The 12,185-nt window shown below is 40.0% G+C and overlaps 1 protein-coding gene across 1 annotated transcript in view; it reads left to right on the top strand.

Annotated features, from left to right (window-relative positions):
- LOC136676248 (low-density lipoprotein receptor-related protein 1B-like) overlaps nucleotides 1-12,185 on the top strand; it is a gene marked incomplete at its 5' end in the record, with an annotated part of 218,771 nt that overhangs the window by 68,870 nt on the left and 137,716 nt on the right. The window contains 4 exons of the mRNA XM_066653107.1: nucleotides 2,154-2,270; nucleotides 7,295-7,375; nucleotides 10,196-10,360; nucleotides 10,851-11,036. Of these exons, the coding sequence (XP_066509204.1) occupies nucleotides 2,154-2,270; nucleotides 7,295-7,375; nucleotides 10,196-10,360; nucleotides 10,851-11,036 (549 nt within the window). The remainder of the gene's footprint in view (nucleotides 1-2,153; nucleotides 2,271-7,294; nucleotides 7,376-10,195; nucleotides 10,361-10,850; nucleotides 11,037-12,185) is intronic.

The following is a 12,185-nucleotide window of genomic DNA, read 5'->3' as shown; positions in this document are numbered from 1 at the left end:
TGGATTCACGTATAAAGATTGTTTTCAGATATAAATATGTGAATGTAATACATACAATATATATACATTACAAAGGAGATGGAGAGATCAGTGTCGGTTGCACTGAAAAAATATTAAATACAAGTTCACAGTATTACATCACGTCCCTAGATTTACTACTAAAAATGACTACAGCCACTGATTTTTCAGTTTTTAGATTTGATCGATTCTCTTTTCTTGTGGGATGCTATCTGTACGGACTAACACAAACCACCCTTTATTTAATGAATTCAGTGTTTGTTATATATATTTTCTGCTTCGCCATTGAAAAGTAGTTTCAAAACATGTTAGTAGACGAACAAAGACAAAGAGTGGTTTATGAATATTGCACCATGATATAGGCATTGTGATCATTCTGTACTGGGGGTGATGAAATTCTGAGTCTAATCTCTGTGACAGAAATGAAAGGGATATTAGAAATATGTTTATAAATACAGCTTAGACCTAGAAGTCCAAATATGGGCATTACACCCACTTCAGAATGGCCACCACACCACTTGAGTAGGTTTTAAATAGACCTGTCTGATTGGCTCGCTGCAGAAGTCCCGACAACTGACCTTTGGACGTGGTCAGGTTTGCACAGAAATGAGCTGCAAACTTGCAGGGACAGCATTAGAGGTCTTGGATTACTCAAAGCTGCTTCTTTAACAGGAACTCGTCTTCAGTAATCCCAGCCTTGTTGTTTTAACCCCTTCAGCACTGTGCTTAAATCCTCTGAGAGCAGCAGAAAGGAATTATGGTCATTCCTGCTTCTATTGCGGAAGAAATGTTATTGTGTTAGTTGAGGTTCAAGAGGCTTAATTGTCATTTGAGATATATACAATACACAGTAAAATGGAACACCACTCCTCTAGGACCATAGAACACAGATACAAATTATGCAATAAATAAAAGGAAGTAATGAACTCAAGTTAAAAGACCAAATGCACTTAAGTAAATACTGGGACAGAAAAAGACAATGAAGTGTTAACCAGTATTAACAGTACACATTACTCAATGTATGTAGTGAGGTACAGCAGTTACTGCAGACAGTAAGAAATAATGTGCAAAAATGCAAATGATAAATACAATAACTGAGTGAAGGTAGAATGTTGTTTTATTTATAAATAAATAATTTTCATTCATCGTCTGTAACTGCTTATCCAGTTCAGGGTCACGGTGGTTCCGGAGCCTACCCGGAATCACTGGGCGCAAGGTAGGAACACACCCTGGAGGGCGACACACACTCACACATTCACTGACACACTCACACCTACGGGCACTTTTTGAGTCGCCAATCCACCTACTAACGTGTGTTTTTGGACCGTGGGAGGAAACCCACACAGACACGGGGAGAGCACACCAAACTCCTCACAGACAGTCACCCGGAGTGGGGCTCGAACTCACAACCCAAGCTCCACGACCTGGAGTTATGTGACAGCTGTACTACCTGCCCGACACCATGCCAATTTTAATAAATAATTTATTTTTAAATAAAAAACTTTAATTTAAAAACATACTTTTGCAGTGCTTTTATTTTGATGGAACTCATAGCAAACGCAGTGACAAATAAATTCTTCTCACTTGCCATGTTCAAACTATTACATTTTTAGTTTTAATTATTGGTTTGTCAATTACAATTTTGATACTATCAGTTAACAGTTTAAAAGATATGTTATACAACACAAAGATATGAAACTTATTTCTATACCAATTAATATAAACATAAATAGTATTTGTTCATTCATTCATTCATTCATTATCTGTAACCGCTTATCCAATTCAGGGTCGCGGTGGGTCCAGAGCCTACCTGGAATCATCACCCTGGAGGGGGCAATAGTATTTGTAATATATTAATTATTTATGATTGGGTACCTTTTGACTATAGAGTATACTGAATATAATTTATGTTCAATGCCATCTGTGAAACATGGGGTGGTAGTTTTTGCACTTGTCTTTTAAACGTTATATAATGGTACAAATATTCCCCAAGAGAATTTAATGAATCCTGTTAGGCCCTTTATCGGATGTTTAAGGTTGTACCTGCAGTTTTAGCTTTTATTCTCACAGTACGGTAAAGGGATTAAAAGTACTTGGTTTACCACTTTATTTATGTATTTCTCTTTTTTTTCCAGCCCAGACATGTCAGTCGGGTCAGTTTTCGTGTGTGAATGGACGGTGTATCCCAGAGACTTGGCGTTGCGATCGAGACGATGATTGCGGTGATCATTCTGACGAGCCTCTATCGTGCGGTGAGTTCTTCAAGGTCCTCCTTCCACTGTCCTTCTCTAATTCAATGTCCCGCTGTGACCAAGTCTTTATTTCTGAGAGCATTTGCCATTATCTGTTAGAATCATTGTACGGTCAGAGAGGCAATAACACGGCACCTATTTCAGACGCGTTTTATTAAAGGAAACAATCTCCGATCCGTACAAAATCCTCCACACCACCTCACCACAGGGTTCCGCTTAACGAACATCTTTTATCCTACTCACAACAGGATCTGAGACATCACACATATTTCACAGGACACAAAGCTACACATTTGGTGCTTTGCTGTGAAAAAGCCTAGAAGGAAAATTTCTCTGTTGTTCTACAGTCCTGAACTGGTGCTTTATAAAGCACTACATTACGAAACCACTCACAGAAAGAGGATTAATTAGAGTTCATGCTTGGTTTCTTTGAGTCAGAGCCAGTGTTTGGAAAGCACATTTTCACTGTTGTGGAATGTGCCGACGTTGTGTTTGAGAGGAATTTTCTGGTTGTAACACTTCCACTGTGAAATAACTTGAGCTGGATTGTCCTTGTCCAGAATCTTGAGGAGGATATACCTGCATAATTTATCTCAAAGTAGTAGCCACACCACATGAATTAGACTCTAAGGGCCAGGCTCCTAAATCTTTCTGCATAAATGTTCTGTAACAGAATCATCTCTTTAGGTCTCTCTGAATAGGAGAGTCTGCAAAACGGAATGAATGAATATAGCATATATTTTAATATATTAATTAGCATACCTTCTTTTGTAAACATGTAACAAAGAACACATTATACCCCTTTTCTACAAGTATAACACTGTTCCCGGGGTTTTAATGAAATATCTGTAATATGCATTGTTCAAAATACCACAAGGATCAAACACCACATCACCATTCTCTAAACCTGAATGACAGGTTTCAGCGTGTGTTAATTTAAATGAGAATGAGCCACAGCTTAGTTCAGCACAAGAACCCAAGGGAGAGGAGAAGAAGCTCTGGTCTTTAGCTATTTTCATTTCATTCTCTATTCTTCTTCATGCTCATTTTCACCCTGTTTAATGCTGGTTTTGTAACCATGGTTATGTGAGTAGTGGATGACCACCAGGGCGGTACTACAAGTGGATAATGTTTTGCTGTGCCAACTGCAGACAGAGGATCTGAATACAAATCAGTCATAGCGAGTGACGCAGCAAGCATGTATAAGCTCGACTCTCACTTGCAATGCCCTCAGGAACCCAGTCTCTTCTCACACACTCCGAGTGACCATCGGTTACATTCATAACCAGGGTAATTTTCGCATTTCCTGACCACCAGAGTGGTACTACAAGTGAATGATGTATGCCCACAGAGTAACAAGGAGTGTTCAACTACAGCCCGTGCTGTAACCTGGAGAAAGTACAGGGAGAAACCAGGTGGCTGCTGCAAATATGTTGGCCATAGAAACCCCGTTCAGGGCAGCCCAGGATGTTGCGACACACCTAACAGAGTGAGCTGTGGCCAATGCAGGTATGGTACGCTTGGCATACTCGTAAGCCGTTCTGATGACCTCCACAACCCAGTGCTAGAGCCGCTGCTTCGAAAGCAGTGAGCCTAGCTTAGCCTCGGAGACACACCAAGCAGAAGTGCAGCCATCTCAGTGTGGCTTCTTCTGCTGGTTCAAAGGGAGGACCACAAAGAAACTCTAACACCAACAGAAGATCCCACGATTGTGATCTCAATGCTTTGGGCAGATGCTGCCCCTTTGCCCCTTTCAAGAAGGCCACCCAGAGAGGAGCCTCTATCTAAAGACAAGTAGCTAGCTAAGGCAGCCACATTAACTTTAATCGTAGAGGGAGACTCCCCTACTTCCAGAAGTGGTGGAAGAAAGGAAAGAACTCATTATACGGTACATGAAATAGGAGCAATCTGCTGATTATCACACCAATTCTCAAATACCTTCCACAGCATACAGAGTCAGAGTGCATGGAACTGGCACATTCAAGATTGTGGACATTGATTTAACTCGGAAACAGCCCTAAGGGCCACACCCACAACTGGTGAAATTCTGGCCAAGAGTGCCAAACTTGTCCCCTTAACTGGGAGAGACTCTCAGATGGGGAGTTTCCCATGGAGGCCCTTGTTACAGGATATTAGAAGAGGAAATCTAGGGCGTTATGGCTCCCAACAAGACTCTGCACCTCGCCTTCCAGACCCGTTCCAGTAGGGCTGGAATAAGGGGTAAGGGTGGGATGGCATAAAGAGGTCAGAGAAGTTTTTCTCTTTTTTGCTGTGCCTGAGGATAAGTGAGCCAGTGGTGTTTACTGGTTTTGGCTCAAGCAGTAGACACAGGCAGAGCCAACCTGTCCCCTGCTTCTATGCCAGCCAATGCCAGTCCTGGCATTGAGCTACAGACATCCTGCACAGTTTATGCATGGGTCAGTTAGAACCTCTCGGAGGTGCTCCAGGCCAAGACAAGACGGGCATAATTCATGGCCGTCAAACGAGTCCAGGATAGCAGGGCACTGTATGCATCCATTCCAGAAAACATCGCTACCACATATTGCTAACAAGCTGAGCTCAGTCTAAATTCTTCAGCACGACGTGGTGGTCCGCAAGCAATAGTCTGCCTCACTCATGGGCTACGCTACAACGCACAGCCAAACAGTTATGTTGAGAGAAATAACTTCCAGCAGGAGTGAATTAGCTCAGAGGTTCGCCACCGGCGCAAAAATAAGGAGCGAGTTCTGCCGAATTCAGGAGTGAGCTTGAGGGAGGGGCAGACAACGGTGCACCGGCCTCGCTCTGTATCTGTGGCTAGTGCCGTTAGCACATCTCTAGACAGGCAGCTCAGCAAAGCTCTCAGTAGCAGCACTAATGCTGTCGAGTCGAGCTGGGATAAGAGGCAGAGTACTAGCCACTCTCTGAGCGTGCTTGAGGAGGGGGAAGGGGGAAGACGGGACTCAAGAGTATCTGTTTGAAAGTAGCACAGCAGCGCTAGACCACTCATAGCACATCTGAACTGAGGCGAACTCGAGGCACAACAGCTAGGAAATGCCCTACAGAAGTAGCCAGTGCCTACCTTTAACCACTTGTAGTACCGCCCTTACAGTCAGGAAATATGAAACATAATCATTACACTCTTAAATATAAAGGTGCTAAAAAAGATTTTTGATCAGTGCCATAAAAGAACCACATTTGGTTTTATAAGGAACCAGTTTGTTAACATGTTAAAATGGCTAAAGAACCTTAAGATGGCAACCTTTAGACCTTTCAAAGTTTCATCACACATACATTTCTTAAACAAAAATGGTTCTTTATGGAAACAAAAGTGGTTCTTCTACGGCATCGCTGAAAGAACCCTTGGTAGCATCTTCATTTTAAGAATGTACAATTATTTTTCCAGTCTTTGTGTTTGATTAGCTCTGATGATGCACAGTCATGGGTTCAGTGCTGTGATTGGAGATACTCAGACAAAGCAGCAGGACCATTGTAAAAAGTGTTTGTACTGTTTTATCCTGTGTTTAGCAAGCATTTTTTCATAATGTATCTCACGTAAGGCCTAATGTATTTGATATTGCCCTCTGCCGGAGGGGCATAATTTTGCATTTTTGGTTTTTTTTTTTTTTTTTTCTTGTTTAAAGGCCATTGGAGATTGCTATTTCCCCCCAGTTCCCCAGTTTTTCAAGGGAATGTTTGTGGAACTCACTCCAGAGCTCTCTAGGGAACTTTTAGGCATTGAATTTTCATCCAGGTTTAGTTCAGTTCATTAGCCTGACTTCAGGTTCTTGTCTTTGTGGATTTTGGTGTCTCGTCACATCTGCTACCCGTCCACTGGGGTTGCACTTGTGTGCCTGGTGCTGGTTGCAACCAGGTGAGATGAGAGGTTTACATCTGGCATAATACTTGTCTACTGTATAGACTGCACTCGCAGGTGATCAGCTTTGGTCAACCACATGTTTCAGTTTATTCTGATATTGTTTTTAATAATGGTAGAATTATTGTTTTCAGGACTTGCTTCATGTGATATGTATTCTTACCAATGTTTTGTATTCCTTCTGGGTGTTAAAGCCTGTTCTGAGAAAATTGAGTGGCTAGTGCTTGTGTAAAACATACTGTTGTAAATATTAATAGTGCATCTGCACAAATTATTTATTTATTTTTGAGACTATAGCATTTCCTCAGTAAGTTCTAGCAAAGAAGATTATGGGTTAGACTTGTACAGACTCCCCTGTGTCTTGGTTAGGCCTGAAAGTTTTTTTGTTAGTAGAACTCCTCAACTTCCCTGCATTAATTCACTCTCATGTTCTTATAGTTGTACGCTCTCATAAGTCTTGTTGAATATATGCTTCTTTTTTTTTATTCTGGACAGCATTCCTGTCTCTAAAGAGATAAGAGAGTGAGTGGCAAAGTTCAGTGATAAACTAAGGAGCCATGTTTGTTATTCAAAGCACAAGGAAAGTTTACTGGTCGAGGATTTAATCGAAGCTTTTCACTGCAGTTAATTACATTTATACCCGACATGATTAGCTTACGACAAACTCTGGGAAAAGAATACTTGTGTGTGTGTGCGTGTGTGTCTTTGTGTGTACACTGTACAAAAGTATATGAACAACTCCTCTGAGTGCATCCAGTTATTTTAATGAAAACTTATGGTTTAATGCCTATAGAAATTAATGGGATGCTCTGGAGAAGGTGCATATATGCTTAAATTAATATGCTTGGGCTGTGGAGCAGTGGATCTGCACACTCTGGAATAAAGGAGCTCCAGCCAATATTTTTAGGATGATCTTGGAGGCAGAATGAATCATCCAGCATCAGTACCTGATCTCATTAATGCTCTTGTGGCTCCCCTAAAGGGTCACAGCAAGGTTCCACCATCTATCCCAGAAGATAGGGATTGCTACTGCAGCAAATAGGAACACAATTATAATTCATAATATTAATATCATGCAGTTCTCTTTCAGAAGAGACATCAGACAAGCAGGTGTCCAGATACTTATGGGAATGCCACTAATGTTTTATTTTCTTTTTTAATTTGTCAGATTTCCCCACCTGTGCTCCTTTAACTCAATTCAGCTGCTCCAATGGCAGGTGCATCAGCAGCAAGTGGCGCTGTGATTCAGGTGAGAAATTTCTGACCGATCAGAGTCCTGCTCCAATACAAGATCTATCCCACTGAACTGCTCATATCAGTGTTGTGTATTATTAGATACAAATATTATTAAATAGCACTATGAGAATATTATTCAGAGAGAAAAACACAATGTTGCAGACCAGTGTTGGGCAAATGATAGTTATTTATTTCAAAAGTAATTGAAATACTTATCCAATTACTGCATATAAAAGAAATCAGTTACTAGTATTTTTAATACTTGTTTCGGTTCTTTATTAAAGCATGTTTAGCTCTAAGAAGGACTCTTCAGTAAACAGTCCTATGGAGGACATGTTTGTATATATATATATATATATATATATATATATATATATATATATATAGATATATATATATCCCTGTTCTCTGAAGACTCCTTCTTAGTAACCCGATCACACAAATGGAACGGTCTACGAAGGCTGTGTCACTGGAAAGGTCTTATCTGCCTTGAAGCACTAACATGACTGTAAGTTGAAATAAGTTGTATTTGCTTATTAGGATTGTCCTGCAAGACAATACTACTAAAAATATTAAAACTCATACCTCAACCTATAAACACTCAAATTCATCTTTAAACCATTTCAACTGGGATTAAAAATAATATACTATTGTATGCTTTCTGTGGTACTGTAATATAGCAATAAGCTTTTTGATTAAATGTGGTTTATGGAGGCAAATGATTTACTTAATTTGTTATTTTACACTTTACAAGGTAAACAATCTATGAACGTCTGTTTTTCACCATGGTTTATTTATTTTCTCCAACGCGCTGTACGTACACTGAGAATCGTGGGTAACTAAGAGTTATAAATATAACTAAGACGAAGGATGCATCTGTGGCGTCCTTCAAATCGCTCCAAACGTAGGCTGCATTTCTGGGCTGTATACGAAGGATGCTTCACATTGGAGCATCCTTCTGTGTCGTAGTGGCTGAGAAACGCGGCAGAGCTCGGCTGCAGCCTAGGATTTGGAAACGCAGCTTCAGATACCAAGGAACACCTGTGAGTTCTGTCACCTGACCACAGACACTCTCAGTACACAGTAAAGATACACAAAGAATTAGAAAGAAGAAGCAAGCACATGACAAAAGAACCAAAAACACTGGGCAGGAGCAGAAGCACGACAGTACCCCCCTCTGAGTATGTGGCTCCTGAGGCATAAAAACAACCACCCAGAGGGGAGGCAAGAACAGTGAGGCCTGGAAAAAAACCAAGACAATACAAGAATCAAGGAACAAATTCAAAAAGGGGAACACACAGCCAAAATAGGTTTTACACAAGGAAGTCAAATAAAACATTCACAAACTGAAGCACAGTTGAGATATAAACACAGTGCAAACACGAGATATGAATTTAAAAAACAGGCCGAAATCAAAACAGCAAGACAGAGTCCATCAATCTGAACTGGTGGCCACACTGAAGGAGAAGGAAAAAGACGTAAGTACACGGCAAAACAAAACAATAACGCATGGCAGAAGGGTACCACTTTAGAATAAGAATACCCACATAAATAATTTGTAATTTAATTAAGATCAGTTTATCAAGTGTTGTTTATTAGGTTGTAAACACCTTAAAAGTAATTAATAATCAGATATGAAACATATAGAAAGAGCTATTGTTGCCAAATAGTGAACCCACATCCATCTGTCCAGTGACACTCAGATTTGCCAGAAACTTACCTTAGTCTTCTTCATCAGTCATTATTAAGCCTGTCAGCTCCAGCACATATTTGTTTAACCATTTATCAACCAAGTATAATCATCTAACCGCCAACAGAATCTCTTTTTTAAGTGTAAAAAGAAATGTGGCATACCTCAACATATGAAATGAGTGAATCAACATACTGAAGTCTTTACCTTGGCCAGTTTCCAAAACATCAGGTTTTCTTTTGGGTTGTAAATTATTATTAATACATTCTAAGTTTTAATAGCCATTAATAAACAGGTTTTAAACAGTTTATAGACACGTACAGCTATCAAATACTATCATAAATCATCCTATCCATCTGTAATTCATGGGTGCTCATTATCACTATGATGATTTACAGTATGTAGACTCAACAAACTTTCAGACCATGCATGTATACAGAAGTCTGTTTTAATAATATTTTGGTTATAGTTATTTATAATTTGGTAAAGAGTTATTTAATAACTAATGAATACTGAACTATACATTTGCACAAATCTAATTGTTCCACATTCTCACAGTAAAAAAATATAGATAGGAATGTAATACCATATGTAACTAGGAGAATTTTCTTTATTAATGTAGTGGATTTCACTAAGTTGGACTTTATTTTGAATTAAGTTCAGCATTCCCAACCAAGTTAAGACCATATCGTACACACAGGTTTTAATACATATTTTATTTTAGGTGTACTCTTTCTGTGAATTACATCTCTGTGTGTAGTGCTCAATTAAGCTGTATAGTTAATGATTCTTAGATTTTAGATCACCCCAACCTACCCCACCAAAACAATGTTTCACAAACAGGCTAGCACAAGATGCAGATGTACGTATAAACTCTTAGATAGACAAACAGAGCTTTTTGAAGTACAGATGGCATGACTGTGGTTTTAAAATGTGTGTGATATGGAAAGTGCATTTTCATATTTGAAGCTTGCTTCCATTTTTATATTTGCAGCACTAAACATGTCTTTGCCAACTGATTACATTGGAGTTTTAGCGAAAAGTCACTTTAACAAACCTATTCTCTGTATTTTACTGATTAATCACAACCCAGCCTACTCTCTCTCTCTCTCTCTCTCTCTCTCTCTCTCACTCTCTCTGTAGAGGATGACTGTGGAGATGGCAGTGATGAGGTGGGGTGTGTTCATGCATGTTCCATTGCACAGTTCCAGTGTTCCAGTGGGAAGTGTATTCCTGAACACTGGCTTTGTGATGGAGACAATGACTGTGGAGACTACAGTGATGAGAATATCACCTGCAAAGGGACAGGTACACAGAAATGAAGAGAGAGAGAGAGAGAGAGAGAGAGAGAGAGAGAGAGAGAGAGAGAGAGAGAGAGAGAAGCACAATTATTTGTCATCATCTTGTTTGTTTAATCATGGATACCCTTGAAAATGACACCATCTTGTAAGCTGCATATGTCACACCAAAACATACTTATGTCACAGTTAAAAAAGCCTACACAGATTTGGAAGTAATACATCTATATACCAATACAGACCCTGGCTTCTGAACCCTGCGCTGGTAACAGCATGACTTTCAATACATTTGTTTCAATACAAACAAATTGGATGTTTCTGCTTGTTGGTGTTTGTGATGTTGTTTGGCTGTCAGCGTAAAGTCTTTCTGCCTTTCTCATTCTCATCTTCTATCTCCCTCTTATATACTCTCTCTAACTTTCTCTCCCTCTCACTCTCTATTTATTGATCTATTTCTCTGTTGCTTTCTATCTAATGATCTCTCTCTCTGACTCGCTCAGCTTTGGCCTCTGTGAGTGACTGCAGTGAGGAAGAGGAGTTTCAGTGCCGTGGCGACGGCTCCTGTATCCCAGAGCGATGGCGGTGTGATGGAGATAAAGACTGTGAGGACGGAAGTGACGAGACAGTGTGTGAGGGGGTCCGCAGGGTGTGTGACCCCAAGGCCAAGTTCACATGCAGGAACTCGGGTAAGAATAGTACAGGTGGCACTGTCACAATTCTGGTCCTAGGTCCTAAGGCTGTCTTTGAAGTGCACATTTCTGTGGTGTAGGTTGTGGGACATGTCCTAATTTATGTCCTAAAGTCAAGGGCTCTGTTTGAAGTCTATGCTTCCAAAACATTGTTGAAAATATAATAAGGATACAGCTTGTTCTTCATCTATATGAATCAAAAGGATCAAAAGAATGGGGTTATAATCTTGCCCAAGTATGATCTGATACAACTGGGTTCAATCCTGGGTTTGATCCTCACCTTAAATCACTCCCAGTCTGTGAGGAGTTTGACGTATTCCCCCTGTGTCAGCATAGGTGTCCTCCATGTGCAACATATCACCACATGTTGATAGGTGGATCGACTTAAAGAAATTGTCTGTAAATGTGAGTGTGAGAGTGACTGAATGAGTGTGTCATGGCCTGTTCATTTCCGATGCACATTTTAGAGGCGGGGGGCACATTATTTTTAGTTCTTAATTTAAAATGGTAAATAAAATTTGGATAAAATATAGACCAGCACTGCAGCTGGGGACTTTACACAGAATAGTATGCCAACCAGAAATACCCATCCAACAATGTCCTGTGGGCAGCATTCAGTGACCACTGGTGAAGGACTAAAGTTGACCAACACACACTGTGCAGCAACAGATGATACACTGTGTTTGACTTTACATCTTTACATTTACAAGGTGAGCCATCAAGGTAAGTGTGTTTAATACAGAAGCCAATGAGTGGACACAGGGTTTAAATTCTCCAGTAGCAGTGCTGTGTCTGATCCACATGTACCAACACCACACAGACTGACAAACCACCACCATGTCAGTGTCACTGGAACGCTGAGAATGATCCACTAATCAAGTCATACCTGCTTTGTGGTGGTTCTGTGAGAGTAACAAAGTATGCAGAGCAGCAGATGGACTGTAATATGTAATTGTAAAACTTCAAAGCCATATTTTATAACTGCAAACAGTAGATTTGTCTTGATTGTTTACAAATGTTAAAGCTCTGAATTTATCATCAAATGTGGTATTGATATTGTTCTTGGCAAATGAGGCATCTAATGAGGTTTTATTATTGAGGAAAATTGTATGTGTTGTAGTAGATGTTAAACAAACAATTAAACCA

This window comes from Hoplias malabaricus, chromosome X2 (genome assembly GCF_029633855.1).
Source record: "Hoplias malabaricus isolate fHopMal1 chromosome X2, fHopMal1.hap1, whole genome shotgun sequence".
NCBI lineage: Eukaryota > Metazoa > Chordata > Actinopteri > Characiformes > Erythrinidae > Hoplias > Hoplias malabaricus.
The sequence above is the reverse complement of the archived record's forward strand: the minus strand, read 5'-3'. Positions and strand labels throughout refer to the sequence as shown.